General features: G+C 44.9%; 1 protein-coding gene across 1 annotated transcript in view; it reads left to right on the top strand.

The window, feature by feature from the left end:
• WDR3 (WD repeat domain 3) overlaps nt 1–17799 on the top strand; it is a 21421-nt gene extending 3622 nt beyond the window's left edge. Inside the window, exons 5-26 of the mRNA XM_048941380.1 lie at nt 106–201; nt 666–776; nt 1802–1903; nt 2018–2115; nt 3030–3128; nt 3463–3693; nt 3985–4078; nt 4764–4865; nt 7287–7372; nt 7789–7924; nt 8629–8685; nt 9568–9668; nt 10153–10264; nt 10377–10511; nt 12037–12087; nt 12691–12756; nt 13187–13279; nt 13800–13847; nt 15205–15248; nt 15708–15836; nt 16335–16428; nt 17016–17799. Of these exons, the coding sequence (XP_048797337.1) occupies nt 106–201; nt 666–776; nt 1802–1903; nt 2018–2115; nt 3030–3128; nt 3463–3693; nt 3985–4078; nt 4764–4865; nt 7287–7372; nt 7789–7924; nt 8629–8685; nt 9568–9668; nt 10153–10264; nt 10377–10511; nt 12037–12087; nt 12691–12756; nt 13187–13279; nt 13800–13847; nt 15205–15248; nt 15708–15836; nt 16335–16428; nt 17016–17171 (2241 nt within the window). The 3' untranslated portion in view covers nt 17172–17799. The remainder of the gene's footprint in view (nt 1–105; nt 202–665; nt 777–1801; nt 1904–2017; nt 2116–3029; nt 3129–3462; nt 3694–3984; nt 4079–4763; nt 4866–7286; nt 7373–7788; nt 7925–8628; nt 8686–9567; nt 9669–10152; nt 10265–10376; nt 10512–12036; nt 12088–12690; nt 12757–13186; nt 13280–13799; nt 13848–15204; nt 15249–15707; nt 15837–16334; nt 16429–17015) is intronic.

Here is a 17799-nt window from a genome sequence, read left to right as displayed (position 1 = left end):
ACTTCTCTAGGTTCCCGTTTAAATAAATCAATTAAGGATGCTCTGGCATTGTTATGATAGTCAAAGAAGTCACAAACCAGCTCTTCTCATTGTGCTTTTGGACAGATTTGGGGGATGGCTTTGCTATCTGAAGAGAAACGCCTGATCACTGGGACTGCTGACAGTGAACTGAGAGTTTGGGATATCACTTACATCCAGGAGGTAAGACATCCTCTCTGTAGCCCCTTGTGCTCTTGCCCAGGTGCTTATCTTTGGACGGAAATGGGTCTGAAACGCGTTAAATCTGGTTGCTGTTTTGGGAAACAGAACTGAAGTGGTGTCTTTGTTGTCTGAGGGGTCCAGAAGCTGCTCTTGAGTTAGACTTTTGATGTCTTCTGTATTTTGAATTTGCATGTGATGCTGCAAGAACTTCTAGAACAAACTTTCTAGAGTGTGATCTTCTGGCCATCTGGATTACAGCTGGAGAAGACAGTTTTGTGGGATGAGGAGGGCAGGACATGGAGCACTCTGTGCTTACAGGCATACTGTAGGCCACTGTTGTTGCCATATATACTAACTCCTTGTTGCTCCAGGGAGATGAAGCATGAATAAATTCAGAGATGGGAACTGATACGCCTTAGTTCTTGTGGTTTAAGTTATTTCTTATGGATTTTGTCTGTGAACAGCTAGAAGACCCTGATGAGCCAGAGTCCAAGAAAAGCAAAGGATCTTCACCAGAAGCAGGAAAAGACAGTGAAGAGGATGAGACACTAGAGCTGGATGAGAGTCCTGAGGAGGTAAGCTCATTTTTTCATGCTGTCTAGGTTGGTGTATATAGTGTTCACATGGTGCTGCTTGCAGGGCCAACAGGAGTTTGAGAAATGCTGATAGGTTGGTTGTCTGTGTTGAGTTTATACACCAAGTGTCATATTTAGCCTGTTAGGGAAAATGTGTGAATTCTTGTATCACTTGGTAATTTCTTCTCCAGCAGTAGTTGCTGCCCTCATCTACTTGCAGAACATGAGAAGTGTTTGTGTCAAAGCACATACCAATTTCCTTGCCCTCTGTTTGGAGAAGGAGGGATTAGCAAGTGTTTGAAGGCTCAGTGCTAACGCTCTTTCATTTAACGGCATGGGAATGAAATAGTTAGTAGGTACTTGGCAGCTGCTGAGCTTAGTGCTCTCATTCAGTTTTGCATGTCAGTAAGTAGAAGCATAGAAACATGGGGTCAGAGTGGCACGATCACAAACTATCACAAACTAGTCAGATGGGATTGTTCAAAGCCATTCCCACTTGTGCTGCTGGTGGAGACTTTGAGTCTCCTTCTGGGGGAAGTTTATGGGATTTTTCTCTGACTTCAGACTGCTTGTGGTTATAGTAGGTAGTGAGCCTTGTTAAAGACTTCTACCTCCTCTCAAAAGACTTTTCTCCTTTTAATCGCCAATTTTAGAGTCCTTTGCCTGTTCTTTGTCTCTTTTGCATCTTCTGGCAGAGAAGCTGTGCTCTGCTGCCTTTGCAGCATGGAAATTCAGCTTAATTTCTTAAATGACTCTGGTTTGTCAGTGAAATCAAGTTATTCTTCTGCTGAGGTTGTCAACTTTATTCTTCTGCTGAGGTTGCATTTTACTTGAAAATAAAGGAGATAATCTGCAACTCACACGTGTTTTTGTCTCTGGATTATCCTTGCTATGTTGTTCTACCAGGACCTTGTAGGTTCATTCCCCTGTCTCTATCTCCTGACGTCCCTTCAAAGCAGTTTTCTCAGTGTGCCTGGGAAGATCACGTGGCCTTCCAGACCAGGGTTCTTTTTCTTTTCCTGTAGCGTCTCCTAAAGTGCAGTAAAGCTGGATCCATCATGCGGGAAGGGAGAGATCGAGTAGTTACTCTTGCCACAGACCGACTGGGCAAGATTTTGGCCTGCCATGTAAGTAATGGGGAAGCTCTGCTATTGAGTTACAGAGGAGGCTCTTGCAGCCCTTGGACCTTGTAAGTGCCAGCTAAGGCTTTGCATGTGTGTGACTATTTGCTCTATCTCTAGGGGACTGATGCTGTTCTAGAAGTATTCTCTGTCCTTTCTGAAGAGGAAATAAAGAAAAAATTGGAAAAGAAAATGAAGAAAGCAAAGAAAAAAGCCAAGTAAGCAATCTTCTGGGTGTATGAGGGTATTGTCTGTGTCCAGAAAACTGTTATCCCCTCAAGTAGCATGACACAATGGTTGAACTCCAAGCTACTGGTCGTTCTGTCTTCTGTGCCAGCTGTTGCATTTTAGAGGCACTGCTCTTGTGAATCCTTGGCACTTGTCTAAGCAACATTTATTTACTACCAGAGACTTTTCTTCTGAGTATTTCCCCTCCAAAAAAAGGTAATGTGTGGAAGGAAATAGGCAGAAAATGTTCTTTTCTCACTTTTACCTGACGTTCATGTTTGCACTGCTTACTGTGTCAAATAAAATGTCTGTTAGGATATACTGGAATGAGAGTTTCATATGAGAAGTCAGAGTGACCCTGATACCTCATCTCCTGTTGTACAGCAGGCAGAGATACAGATCAGAGCTTTATGAAAGGCTACTTTGTGTTAAATGTCTGAGTATCTTGGTACTTAATGACTGCTTCACAGTAGCCATTGAGGGAGCTCTGGCTCCACTATAGAAGCTGAAGCACAGAGCAGATAGATACGTTTGAAGTCACTTTTTGGCAATGAACATGGACTTTCTGGGAATGGTATGAAATGAGCAGAAACTGATGTCAGTCAAACATAGCTTGCTGTTGTCTGTTTTGTATCCATCTTTGTAATGTGCCTCGTTAAGTGTTTTGGCTGTATCCCAGAGGATGCTGCCTTTTTTGGTACAGTTTGTCTCCTTAGCACATGTAACAGCCTGAACTTAGCTGTCTTGCTCTGTTCTTAAAAAAACAATTAATGCTAGTGGATAACAGGGCAGTTGTTTTCAGTGAGCTTAGTGGTTTCCTTGCACTATTCTCAGTCCCTTTGTCTTAGTTTGGCTTGTCAGTGCTGAGTTACCTGACTCCCCCTCCATTATTTGATGTTTCTAGGCAGAAATCTGAAGAAGATGAGCATAAAGGAAATGTGGAGCTGAGCCTGCAGGAGGAGATCCAGCGGGTTACTAACATCAGAGCTTCTGCAAAAATCAAGTAAGTTGAAATCCTGCTGACAAGGCTGGGCTGTGGTTGTAAAGCTGCTTGGGAAGAGCTTTGCACAGCTCATTGTGGAGGAGGTGTAAGAAGCTTCCCCCTCGATATCTGTTCAACTTGGAGCTAAGTGGAGGGCTACCATGGTCTGCCAGTCCATTCGCACTGACCCAAATGGTGACCTCCTTGCAGTCTTCTGTTGCTTAGCTTGCACTTGTTCATAGCATGCACTCTCCACATTCTTCTTTGTCAGTTCTTGATACTTGATTCCTCCTACATGTTGTCTTATGGCCCCTGTGTACATCTGTGTGTACATCTAATTTGTCTTATCAAACAGGTCATTTGACATGATTCTCTCTCCAAAAGAAGAGCTGAAGATTGTGTTGCTGCTCCAGAACAACATCATTGAGTTACACACTGTGAACCTGTCAGCACAGGTCCCGCAGGCTGTCCGTGCATCCAGGATAACCATTGGAGGCCATCGCAGTGATGTCAGGACATTAGCTTTTAGCTCTGATAATATTGCTGTTCTTTCAGGAGCTGCAGAGTCTGTAAAGATTTGGAATAGGTATGCTGTGCAATCATTTTCAGTCCCCTCTGCCCTGTGCACGTTAGTCTCATGGAACCTATGAATGCTGGGTTTGGAGATCCAGTGATAAGGAAGAGGGAATGATGGAGAAATATAAAATAGAGTATTGCTTCCTTTACTAAGTAAAAGAAGTAAACAGAATAGCATGGTAATACAGTATCTTCTGGCCCCAGCCAAAAAGAAGGGTGTTGGGAGAGGCAGCTCTGGAACATGTCTCACTCAGCAGACCAGATTTTGTGCGAAAAGAGCTTTTGAACTCTTTGTCCACAGATCGACTTTGCAGTGTATCCGAACGATGGACTGTGAGTACGCGCTGTGCTCACTCTTTGTCCCGGGAGATCGGCAGGTCATCGTTGGCACCAAGGTAAATAGTGTCCCCTCTGCACTCCTGATTCAGCCCAAGTCTGGGAGTATGTTCTGGAAATGTCATTAAGGCAGCCTTAATGAAAATGTATAACATTTTCTGGAGTATTCTGTTTTAGATGTAAAAACCCTTGTGGCAGTTAGTCTGTTCTGTTCCCTGAGTCTTTATGTAGTTCCTATGGCTTGAGCTGGGCAGCTGAGGAGAGTTTTGGGAACTCCCTGATCTCCATCAGGAGTTTGCCTATCTGTGTGTAACAGTGGTGTAATGAAGTTCAGGAGATGGGTAGCAGATGTGTTAGGAGCTATTGTAGCCTGTTCAGACGTGACTGCCTAGCTCAGAGAGCTCAAATGGAGCAAGAATTCTTTTGCCAGTAAGGTGCTACTGTGACTCCTCCTGTGTGTTGTGGAGCCTGGGAATATTTGCTCTGAGCTCTCCTCTACCTTTGGAGCCTTGTTTTTCCATTAATACATGGCTGTTTTGTCGCTGCTGGAGTCTCACCTCTGGTAGCTCAGACCTTTTGTCTCTGCTTTGAGCAGTTTTAATCTTTGTCATTTCTGGAGACCTCTCTAAGAGGTCAGGCTCAGGACTGTTTGCAGATCTGATTAATGCTCTGTAAGTTGTTCCTGAGGTATATCGTGAAGTTGGAGGGTCTGATTTGTCCTCTGTGATGTGTCTTTATCCCCAGACAGGGAAGCTGCAGCTGTATGACCTGGCTTCTGGGAGTCTGATGGAGACGCTTAATGCCCATGATGGGGCTGTGTGGTCCATTGCTCTTTCACCAGACCAGGTAACTCAGCCTGCCTTGTAAGCATCATCTGTTCCATGCCTTTTTGTGTAGCTCCTTCCTGTAGTGCTATATTTGTGCTACTGGTGTGAGCATGGGAATGTCATCATGGGAGGTGAAGGATGCAGCTGGTACCGTCTAAGAACTTGAACTGCAGATATAGATGAAGTTTGAAATATCTCTCTGGTCTTGGGTGGCACATCATGGCGAGTCTTCATGGTGAGGTGGGCCATCCTCATTGCCTCACCTGGTTTGTGTATGATTGAGAACTTTGACTTCCCCAGCAAGGTGTGTGTGTGCAGCAGGGTGTGTGTTATTGATGTGTTCCAGCTGTGGAGAACTTCAACCCTTTGTAGTCTGCTGTGGGGGACTGTAAGAAAGAAGGGGACAGACTCTTCAGTAGGGTCTGTTGTCATGGAACAAGGGAAAATGGTTTCAAACTAAAGGTGGAGAGATTTAGAGTGGATAAAAAGAAAAGCTGTTTTTCACTATTATCCTCTGTGTTAAACTTTCTGCTTCTTTGTAGTTTCTGCTTGCTGAGCTTTAACTCCCAGCTGTTGGATTTGCTAGTATATTCATTTGCTGTTTAAAAAAAATCCTGTTAACACCGTGCTGTTTTTTTCCTTTGTGTTGCACTCTTGCCAAATGACCATATTACCCATTTATCTGATGATTCTTAGGCTAGACTTTTCCTGTCTGTTCCTGCAGGATGTGTTTTCCAGGCTTTTAATCATTCTTGTGGTACTTCTTATGCTACTGCAATCTTTTCTGTGCTGGTGGCCCTAGGATCTGAATGCATGGTGTGGTAGAAAGTTATACCAGTGCCAAATGCACGAGTTAGCTCCTTTTGAAGGATTGACTTAGCTCTTTTGACCTCTCAGCAGTGAGAATATATTGTTAGGTAATAATCCACCGTGTTCCTTAAAGCCAATTTGGGGCACTGCATTGCAGTAGATGTGTATGCTGAGCTTAGATCCTTGTTTCCCTGCATGTATATCAGTGTCTGAAGGAAGGGTGCACAGAAGACAGAGGCAGGCTCTTCTAAGAGGCAGTGAATACAAACTGCAATACAGAAGGCTTTTTCTAAACATCAGGAAGCAATTCTTCATCGTTTTGATGCCAGAGCTCTGGAAAAGGTTGCCCAGAGGGGTGTGGAGTCGCCTTGTTGGAAGTCTTCAAAAGCTGACTGACTGTTAGTGGTCTTGGGCAACCTGCTCTGGTGTTCCTGCTTGAGCACAGGAATGGAGCAGGTGGACCCAGAGGACCCTGCCAACTCAACCATGCTGTGATTCTATGAACTGCAGCATTACTCCCAAGGAGAAGGGTCATTTCCATCATATTATTTTTCCCTAAGCTTGTTTAAATTTTAAAATTAAAACAAATTCAATTTAATTTTACTTCCTTTGTTTGCTGAAATTGCAAGTGCCTGTTACTTCTGTTGAGTAAGCTCACAATTAACAGGCCTGCCTACTTACTCTGTCTGAATTCTGATGTTTTATTGGTTTCTTCCTGAATCTTCCTTCATATTTCCAAACTTAGTGAGCATCAATATTGATGATTTAGAGAGTACCTAGTTCTGCTCCATAAAAATTTTAGATTTGGTGAATGTGAAACCATTGATTTATAATAATCTGACACAAGCTTTTTACAGTCTTGTGAGTTTTTGGAGTCTTGTACTATGATTATGGTGCATGGCTTTTCCCTGAGCACAACAGATGAAAAATATTAAGCAGCACGGATCAAAAAGTGTGTGGATTTACTAAACATCTCTTACAGCCATCTCTAGAAATGGTCTGTGTGGTTTTGTTTTTTCTAGTATTTTTCTCTATTGCCAGAATTCAGGTTCATGTAGATTTCTACCAATTTTCACTTTTCTTCTCTTTGTTTATTATGCTTCATATCCTTAAGCTAGAAGCTTCAGTGTTGCTTTTAGTAGAATCAAAACCACAGCAAGTAATGACCCGCCTGTGATTCATTCACTCAGCAAATTAAAACATATGGGACAGTTTTTACCCTTGTTTTTAATGTAAAAGTGTTTTCTTCTTCCTTTAGAAGGCTGTGCTTGTGATGATGATGAGGTGTTTGTGACTCGAGAACAGTGAGTGTCAGCTCATTCCCAAAATGCACTTCATTACCTACAGCTGAGATGACTTTCAGTTCCAAAGTTTTAGTCCATGTCTTGTTTTACATTTGCAGTTGTTGCCTCAGACCTGCCTGCCAGAGCTCCTGAAATTGTTCTTGCTCAGCCAGTTGGTAATGAGTGTTCCAACCAGAGCAAGTGCTCCTGGTTGTGTCCTCTTAATCATAAAAGCTGTGGGAATGTGAGGCCTTTTTCAAAAACCTGATGTGTTGGCAGTTCGTGTCTGTAGCATATCTGTGTTACAGTGGAACTGATTTCATAATAACTTTGTTTTTCCCCTGCAGCGTGGTTTTGTGACAGGAGGTGCTGATAAATGTGTCAAATTCTGGGATTTTGAGCTTGTGAAGGATGAGAGCAGCATTCAGAAAAGGTGAGAAAATAAATCGTTGACTGAGTTAAACTGCAGTATTTATTCTCTTTGATGGATGGTTTGGCTTTTGCTGTGCACCACAAGAAGGGCCAATGACTTGTGCATGGAACGTGTGGTGAAGAGTGTCAGTGCAGAGCTTTGTGGAGGTCTGAGTTTATGTGAGCTCCCGTGCTTGCATGCAGTGTAGCCTCTAATCACAAGTTGTACATCTAACAGTGAACTCTGTCAGCCTGCAATGTCGTGCTCATTTCCAATCCTGTCTTGTTCAAGTCCTAATGAGGAGCAAGATGCTTCGTGTTACGATTAGCCTGCTTTCCCAGGGTGCAATGTGGGAATTGTATTCATGCCTTTTCTCAACTTGTTCCTTCGGTGTAAGGGTTTTTTGGTTTGTTTTTTTTTCTTCCTCTTGTTGCCAGGCTGTCCATGAAACAGGTGCGCATCTTGCAGCTGGATGAAGATGTTCTGTGTGTGCGGTACAGCCCCAACCAGAAACTGCTAGCTGTCTCTTTACTGGATTGCACTGTGAAAGTTTTCTACACTGACACGCTCAAGGTACGTGACTGTATGGGCTGTGAGGCACTGATAATTGTAGCTTGGAAGATGAGGAGTATGTTGGAAAAATGCCCATTTATTGTATGATCCCAATAATGATCAAAGAGAGACTTTGCATCCCACTTCTTGTGCTTGCTGACAGAATGCTGACAGAATACTGACAGAACTGTGGCTTTCTCATGCTGGGGAGAAAATGTTTTTTATCTGGAAAGGATCATGAACCTGCATATGGCAAGGTTGCTCAAACTCTGCAGGCAGGATGGTATGCCAGAGCCATGTAGAATTGTAAGGATAGAGTGAATTGGTGTTGCATGTGGCTCTTAAGTTGAGCATAGCACAGGCAAAACCTGGGGAAGGAAAGTCTTCCTTGTACAGTTTGAGGCAATATGGTGGCTTTGTGCTCTGTGTGTTAGTGCATGAGCATGAGGGAAATGACAAAAGCAAAGACCAGCAATGATAGATATGCAAAGTGAAACAGATAAACTCCACAGGTGGTGTTGGTCAGAACCAGTTAGCTCAGCTTGGTTGGGTTCTTTTATCTTCATCATCACAGTTCTGCCAGCGTGGCCATGCTGCTACCTGTACTCAGGGCAAGAGTGTTGCTGGATGGGCTTCCTGAGGAAGAGCAGAGCTAGCCTGGAGCCTGGCATTCTCACATGCATGCACCCAGCATGTCTAACTGAGACATCCTTTTTTTGCTTCAGTTTTTCCTGTCTCTGTATGGACACAAGCTGCCAGTGCTGTGCATGGACATCTCCTATGTAAGTACCATTACAGTTGTGCATCTGCTGCAAGTGGGGTTGTGGTGATGACTGTGAGCCTCTGCTGGCAGCAGTGCCTCTGGGGCAATGCTCTCCTGATGCCTCTCTGCTCCTGACATAGTCAGCAGTTTCTTGATATGACACAGCAAGCTCCTCCTCATCATACAGTCTTGTACACACTGAGGAAGGTGGAGCAACAATTATTATAGAACTGAACAGAGCATTACATAAGGAGTAGAAACTAAAGTGCTGCTGTGATTCCCGAGGCTCATCTTAAGAGGTACAACACACTCACTGCTGAAGTTACTAGCTGTCTTTGTGGGGTCTGAATTCTTTGATAGCGAGAGCAGTGAAGAGTGCTGAGATGGAGCAACTTCTTCATGTCTGTTCATTCTTGGGCCGTGATAGCCTTGCAGTGAAGCTCTTTGAATTACAAAAATGCAAAGCTTTAGCTATGATCTTAAGTGTTTGTAAAGGTTCAGAAAAGAGTCAGGCTGCTTTCTGGGGTCTCTACTACAGCTATGCACCTTGCTAAGGAGAGAAGAGGTGGAGGGATCAGAATCACAGAACGGCCAGTGTTGGAAGGGGACCTCAAGGATCATAAATCTCCAATTGCCCTGCCACAGGGCACACCAACCTCCCCATTTAACACTAGACCAGGCTGCCCAGGGTCCCATCCAACCTGGCCTTGAACACCTCTAGGGACAGGGCATCCACAACCTCTCTGGGCAGCCTGTTCCAGCATCTCACCACTCATAGTAAAGAACTTGATCAGGAGGGCATATTTCAGGAGCCAATGCTTAATGCACTGCTTAGTCCACTGATGATTCCTGATATGGCTGCCAGCCACCTGCCCACACCATTCTCTGCATTTCTCTGTAGGATGGGACTCTGATTGCAACTGGGTCTGCGGACAGAAATGTGAAGATTTGGGGCATGGATTTTGGGGACTGTCACCGCTCTCTCTTTGCCCATGATGACAGGTTGGTCAAATCCCACAGTATCTTTGGGCTGTGGGCTGCTTTGTTGTTTGAGGGCACTGTGTTCCAGAAGTGAGCTTTTGTCCTGTGTAGTGGGGAGAAGCCATCAGAAGTGTCCCCCAGGTGGGTGAATTTGAGCCTTTACTACATTTGCTGCAAGGTCTGTTGTATTAGCACCAAATTTGTGAGCTCAGCTTCCCACGGAGAGTCCAAGGCAGTGGGACACAAGCTAAAGGTGGTTAGGGCTGTCTGGTAGCTGCTGAGATCACAAGGTTCTTGTCCAAACCTCACTGGCTGCATTGGATGCTCTGCCCTCTGGCAGCAGATGTTGCTGTTTGTCCCAGGCCAGAATTTGTGTGGGCTGGTGTCAGAAGGCATTTCCCAGAGGTAAGTGATGATGAAGGCTACAAGGTTTTGGGATACATTGCTGTCTCCTATACACGTGTGTTTTGAGGTCCCTTTCTCTCCTGCTTTTTTACCTTCCCAGTGTGATGTATCTCCAGTTTGTGGCCAAATCCCATCTTTTCTTCACCGCTGGGAAGGATAACAAGATTAAGCAGTGGGATGCGGATAAATTTGAGCACATCCAGACACTGGAGGTAGGAAGTTTTGGAGGCTCTTGAAATGAAGCACTATCTTTGTGTGAGCAGCACTTTCCTCAGGAGCTGGGAGATGTGTTGTTCGTGTCTTACCTTTTTTTCTCTACTGCAGGGGCATCACCAGGAGGTGTGGTGCTTGGCACTCAGTCCCAATGGAGACTATGTAGTGTCAGCATCCCATGACAAGTCCCTGCGCCTCTGGGAGAGGACGAGAGAGCCACTTATCTTGGAAGAGGAGAGGGAGATGGTGAGTTGCGTTCTTCCTCCTAAAGACAGCTCCCAGATTTCTTTTTGGCCCATCAGACAGGTTCATTTTTCACTGTGGCAGAGTCTGGCTCCACGCTTGGTAGGCTTCCTTATCACTAACCACAGCCTGGTGCTGAGATGCCTGGGTTGACTGCCATCTTCTGCATGACTGCACTGTTGCCTTAAGCTGTCTGGAGACAGCACCACAGGTATTGCTTGTGCTCTTCTGCCTATACTGCATTGCAGATGCCTGGCTAATTTGCTCTCTATTCTGTGCTTCTGTCCCACTTCCCAGACTTCTATGGTTGTGGTTTTGTTGGCTATAGTCAACAAGCTTCTCTTACTCTCTTGTGCTCACTTCTACTGAAGTGTTTTGGGCACAGTTCAGCAAGTGGCTGTTGTGGGGTGATGGAGAGCACCATCCTTGTTGAATGCAGCTTGTTTTCTTTTCCCCCTTTCCAAGCATGAGTAGTTCATTCTGTTTCGCTAGCAGGCCCTGGAGCTCAGGGATGCTGCAAGAAGCCCTTTCCATTCCTTTTGAACCTGTGTGAGGAGTCATGTTCACAGAAGGACTCTAGTGGGAGGGAAACTCTGGGGTCTGTAGTCCAACCCCCTGTTCACAGTGCGCAAACCCTAAAACTCTGTCATATTGCCCTGACACTTACTTGGGGACTCAAGAACATCTCCAAGGAAGGAAGTTTTCCAGATTGAGCACTTGTTCCAGTGCTGGACCACCGTGGGGCAGGGGAAACATTTTCACACATTTCTAGTGGGAAATTAGCCTGGGGCAGTTTGTAACTCTTATTTTTACTGTATCCCACAGAAGAGTCTGGCTCTGTATCCCACTCTTATAGAAGTTCTCAAGCCTCAGTGAGGGAAGGACGCAGATACAGAAGCAGGAATGTTTAAGAAATGTGCAATAAACTCTTCTTCTCCTGGCCTGTTTGCAAAGAGATTCATAGGCAGCATCTTAATGCGGTGACTGGCATGCTGTGAATGGTGGTACTAACAGGAAAGACAGAGTTCCTTTTCTAGATAAGACAAGCATGTTGTGGGTCCAGTTTGAATAACAAAATGGGCAGGAATATACCAGTAGTGAATTACATATTGATGGAGCCCTATGAACATGAGAGATGGTGGGCAGGAGGCTCTTTCCTCTTGCAGGCTAGGACAACCCTGGAAATTTCCTGAGCATGTTTCTTTTGTGCTTCACACCAAGTGGAAAGTCTGGTGTTGAATTGCTGGTGTCTTAGTCCCAGCCTGATGGGCTGTCTGCAGGCTGTTCCTGCATCTAATTTGGAGACCTTGATTTCTTTCAGTCTTTTCAACCCAAGTTCTCTGTCGGGTGGGAACGAGGGACAAGCAGATTTTGCACTGATATTGTTGATCTCTGTGCATCAGTCCTGGTTTTTGCACAAGGCTGCAAGAAGCTGCAGGCTCTGTTGCACTACCAGTCTGGAAGAAACTTGTACACTTGCTAGCTGCCTGCTCACCAGTGTTAATACATTGTGTTCTCTTCACTGTAGCAACGAGAAGCTGAATATGAAGAAAGTGTGGCAAAGGAAGAGCAACCTGTGGTGAGTTATGCCATCTGAGTGTCAGTCTGTCTGACTGTACAGAGCTCCTTCCTAAGTCTAGAATTTCTGTAAGAGACACAGAAGAAATGTCCAGAGGACTGTTGATTCTGTTGCATTGGGAATTTGCATGCAGGAAAATTTCCTAGGACTGATACTGGCTCAGACAATTTCGGGAGTGTTTGGAGCTGGCCAAACTGCCATACAGGGCTGTGGATACTGAATATCTCCCCTGCTGTCATCCACACAGGCCCAGAGCAAGATTGGGCTGCCTTCAGGCAGCTACTTTCAGGTCCGCGTGATGCAGGGTGGGTAGAAAAGCCTGATTCCCTTCTGCACAGACACTGGGGTTGTGTTGTTGACAGTTCTGGCTCTGAGCAGATCACTCAGCCTCTGTTGGTCAGGTGAGACCTCCCAGTGTTCTGAGTTGGCACAGTGCTTTTGGTCCTGAGCAAAAGCTGTGCACTTGAAGACCTGTATTTCTTCAGACAAATGGCAAGCTTAGTAAATGGGGCTGATGTTTTGTGATAAGATGCAGGGGGTGCCTCTGTGTGTGTATCTGCTGCTCAGCAGCTGCAGGAGAGAACTGCAAACTGTGTTTTGTAGGTGGCTGGAGAGACACAAGAAGAGACAGGACTGGCAGGGAAGAAGACTATTGAAACCATCAAAGCGGTAAGACTGCATGGGTCACCCACCATTGCTTTGTGCCTTATCAATTTCTTAGAGTGGGGGTGTCACAGGGTCAGAGTATCTGTCTGAAGGTGAGTAATCTATGCTGTTGCATAAGTGCAGCAGCTCTGAGGAGTTGTTCTGTGAGATATAAAGGTGCAGAATCATCTCTGCCTCTAAGACCAGTCTGTCCTCTGGAGAGCTGAAGCTGCAGCAGAGTGCACCCTGGGCAGCTGGGGAATGTGGATGGTGCTTGACTCCTTCAGGGCACGACTGATGTGATCAGAGTAGTAGTGTGGTCTGGAATAGAAGTTATTTTCTGAGAAGGATGTCCTGGGATGCTTCAAGTTAGCCCCTTGGCTTCCCCCTGTGTTTGTCCAGTTGGAGATGAACTGTGCTTTGTGACTGATGGTTCTGTTCCTGTGCTGCACAGGCTGAACGGATCATGGAAGCTATTGAGCTGTATAGAGAAGAGATGGCAAAATTGAAGGAGCACAAGGCCATATGTAAAGCTGCTGGAAAAGAGGTAAATGACTAAGAAAAGTACCATTCCCAAGGTGTGTGGGTGTATCTTTCCAATTTTAGCTTCTTGGTGGAAAGGCTCAGCGTGCAGATAAAGGCAGGACAGCTGGAAGGAGCAGAGATTTGCTGAAATCTTATAGAGGACAGATGGCACTGTACCCTGAGGCATGGTTAGTGGTGTGTTCTGAGGATTTTTATGTTGAAAGTCACAGTAGAATGTAAGTAAGATCTGTGCTGCTGACCATGCTCCCATTACACTGCCTGTTCTTTGCCTTAATCTTAACACTCATGCTAAACAAGGGTCTGACAATAAGAAGTGGAATAAAATTCGTACATATTTTGAGTTATTCATACATATCTGAGAACTAGCTTGTCCAGCAGTTGCAAGTGAGGCCTTCAGTGAGGTTCTGAAGAGAGAAGACATTGGATAAAAACTGTCTTCTACTGTGGGTTGTTTTGCATTGTGAATATGTGTTTTTCGCTCTGAATAACCTGTCTCATCCTAACCTGTTCTGTGTCTCCAGGTTCCCTTTCCTTCCAATCCCATTCTCCGTGCCTATGGAAATATTACAGTAAGTAGAAAGCTCTGGCCTTGGGTCATGTGCTACCATCAACTGGAATGAGGCTGTTTGATTTGCTGGCTGAGCCAGAACACTGGATTGCTATGGGAAGACAGGATTTATGCAAAGTGAACATAATATATGTTTTTACTTGCTTTCGTATGAGCATAATGAAAGTAAAGCAGCCGAACATAACCCTGATGGTAGTCTTGACCTTATCATGTAGAGTTACAAAAAGCTACAGGAAGCTAGTTAAAATCTTCCTATGCATGTTTCTGGCAAGAGGTTGTGGTTGCCATGCTATAGAATATTCAGGGGAGCTGTGCCATCAGATAGAAAATACCTGAGCCTCCAGTGGAATGGGTAATTGAGAACCACTGTCATTGTGCACCCCTGGCCACTTGACATCTGTAAACACTTAGCCAGAACCATTCTCCCCCTTCCTCTGTAAATACAGGCATATTTAACTGCAAAGTAAATAGATTTAACAGGGGTGAGTGAAATTCTGTGGCGTGGTAGTAGCAACTTTTTTGCTTTGTACAGAGAAGGTTCTTGAGGAACACCCAAGTGTTGGTGCTGGGTAAAAACACTGACAAGTTAAGACACATTCTGTTATGTGATGAGCTGACCATGGTGAGCATTTACAATGTAAAATCATGAACAAAAGTACTTCATGCCATGAGAGTCTATCATCATCTTTTTGGGACAGACTTTGCATGTGGGACACTCGACCCAGTGTATCAACTGTATTGCTTTGACTCAAGGAGCAGGAGGTGGAGGCACTTGGAAGCTTTCTGACCTGAAATCAATTAGGCAGGGCAATGCCGTGCAAGGCATTGTGTTGCAATTGACCAGGTTTATTTTTAGGGAACTGGTACAGCTTCTACTGAGCCCATTTCTTTCCATATAGAATTTACATTCTTTTACATCCTGTCCCTTTCTCTCTGACTATAGTTGTAGTCAATTATATGTTGCATACACTGAAAATAAGTGAATGAGATCCTATGACTGAGTATTGAGACACTTCTCTTTGGCACTTGGCAGCTCTGCATTTGCTGAATACTTTAAGCAGGAGATGAGTTTGTGTAAAGTTTTGTATATATTGTCTGTTTTTATATAATTTTTTTTCCCCAATGTATCTTCACCAGTTTGGTGTGTTTCAAGAAGGTTGGGTTTCTCTTTTATGGTCAAGACTGGTAGTTGGTTGGAAGTGAAGGGGTTTCTTTTTTGTTTGTTACGTTCAGATGGATCTATCCATCTCACAAGATGTGATTGCATGTTTTTAACTGGGCAAAATGAACCTCAAAAACACATGTTTGTCTTGGAATGTTTCTTGATGTGCAGAGCTGTTGTCTTTCCTCTGTTCCAGCCTTCTGAGTACGTGCTAGAAGTTTTCAAGAAGGTCAAGTCAAGGTGAGTCCCAAGAGCCTTATTGCTGAACAGGCTTGTGCTAAAGAATTGGATCTCTGAGTTGGTTGGGGTCCTGTGTTGGACTTCTGTGCTGAGTGGGTGGTGTTGAAGAGTGGAAGTTACTCTCTGGCAGCCTTTTTTTGGAACTGGGGAGTGGGAATTTGTCCATGAGGAGTATTCAGCGAAGCTTGTATATGGGTGTTGGCTGCCTGGAGATGTATGTGTATGTGAAGAGGAAATTGGGGATACTGAGGATGGAATGCTGTGCCTCCTCTTTGTGTCAGAAGATGCCTGCTGCCGAGGCCCTGGGCTGTGCTTTGTGCTTTGTGGGCAGGCACAGACCAGCAGTGGGGAGCATTCAGCACAGCTTTTGTGTCAGAACCTTCCCACATGGAAGCATTACTTGCTCATCTATAGCTCTGCAGTAGCTGAGACTATTGTTATCATCCCTTTGCTTCTTAGTGAGCTGGAAGAGTCTCTCCTTGTGCTGCCCTTCTCCTATGTCCCTGACCTACTCAGACTCTTCAATGAACATATTCACTTGGGTGCAGAAATTGAACTCCTGTGCCGTGCTCTCCTCTTCCTGCTCAAGTGAGTCTTCTATCTGCCCAGACAGGGCTGCTGGTCTAAGTTCAGCTGTCATTACTGTCCAGATCCTGAATGCTAGGAAGGCTCTGGTCAGCAGTGGGTCTGCCTGTTCCTCAGGGCCCGTCTATAGTGTGTTGTCATGAACTCATTTTGTGCCACTTACGTGAAAAGAAAGGTGCTCATTCCTCTTGTGAGGCAGTGCCTTGGGACAGCACAAGAGCTGGGGAATATAATCTCTCTCTTGAAGCTGTAAAGACTATGTGATGCGCTGTGAACATGTGCAGCTTAAGTGTGTGGGGAAGATTTGGACTTTCTGGCTCTGGAGCTCCTGGAAAGCCACCTTAGGAATAAAAATGTGGTCTCTTGGGAATTAAGATGTGGGAAGTGAGGAATTACTGCATCCCTCAGCTGCAGCTGATCATCTGGGAGTGGGCTAAACAGAATGCAGGGTGCTGACATGCCTCTGTTGATGTCAGTTGCTGGTCCTGTGTTTGTTCCCAGGATACATTTTGGGCAGATAACAAGCAACCAGATGCTGGTGACAGTGATAGAAAATTTGAAGAAAACCACCATCTCCAGAGTCAGTGAGGCCCGGGTGAGTGTTGCTACCTCTCCTCCAGAGTCTGGAATAGCAGTATTGGCCAATGTCTGGAAGCATTTGCAGTCAAGTAGGAAAGCTGCTTGGGGGTCTAGAGCCCATTTTCATCTTCTTACTGTGAAAACAGGCTACGTTTTCCTGATGTGACACTATGCAGTAATGATCCTATGTGCACTCTTCCTCCCCCTTCCTTCTTTGGCTTTTTGTTGATGCATGTAATCGTGCTTTGGGTCTCTAGTATATGTGGGAAGTAAATAAACTCTATTTGTCTTCTTGTGGGCTACAAATCTTTTAAGTACCTTTCCCAGGAACGTCTTCAGATGGTTGTCAACAACTTGTTTTTTTAGGAAATAGTGGATTATAGCTATTTTTAACAAAAATGTTGGGAAAAGAGTGCAGGTTGTTCACCTGCTCAGATGAAATTTACATTTAAGTATTGCTGCCTTAATTAGCTGTGGGGGATTGTCTTGCTTTCATCATCCCTCAGTAGAGAGAGGCCAGAGTATCAGCAGTTTCCAGGCAGCTTGTACCTCCTAACAAGCTGGAGATGTGCCCAACAGCATGGTGCTTGTCTGTCTCAACAGGACGTGCTGGGATTCAACATGGCAGGGCTCCAGTACCTCAAGAGAGAGATTGAAGCCAAGGATGAGGTCATGTTTTTTGCTGATGCTACAGACCGTTTTGAGGAGAAGAAGAGGAAGAGGAAGAAGAAAGAGAAAATGATTCTTGCAGTGGTTTAGCATTCGCTGCCTGGAACAACGGGATGGCATCAAGTAACCTCTGTGCTGGCCATGGACCTATTCTTGTGGCTGAACATCTCTGTGATATTTGGTGACTGAAGCAAAGCCTGTCCCTTCTTCCTGTGGGATAGCCAGCCCTGCCTGGCTGGAGACAGTGCCAGCACAGGTTGATCGTCTCTACCTAGTGAGATGAGCTGTCTGTGCTCTGCTCTGTATGTCTGCGTTTCAGTTGTTTCTGAGGTGGCTGTCAAAGATCAATGCCTTTCCTCTACCAAAATGCCTGACAGAATTGGAGTTGGTTTCTTCTCCAAAAGAGATGAGCCTGCTGGCAGTGTGCTAACTGAATGGGGTGAATCAGCACATGGGCTGCTTGTCAGACTTTGCCCTGTCCGTAGGAGGCAGCTGGCAACATTCTGTGCTGCTTTGACACTTACTGATGGTTTGTGGAAGTGCTTAGAGGCTGTGGGCAAGGCTTTGAGACTTCAGAAGTCATCTCCAGCCATTAATTTTTCAATGGAATGGAGGAAACACTGTACTCTATTAAATAATGTTTATATATGCTTTATCAAACAACTTTGTCCATGGAATTTTGTCCTGATATTTTTGTAGTAAATCTTTGATTGTCTCA

The sequence above is a fragment of the Lagopus muta genome, chromosome 1, assembly GCF_023343835.1.
Source record: "Lagopus muta isolate bLagMut1 chromosome 1, bLagMut1 primary, whole genome shotgun sequence".
NCBI classification, from domain to species: Eukaryota; Metazoa; Chordata; class Aves; order Galliformes; family Phasianidae; genus Lagopus; species Lagopus muta.
Note: the sequence above shows the minus strand (reverse complement) of the source record. Positions and strands in the feature narration are given on the sequence as shown.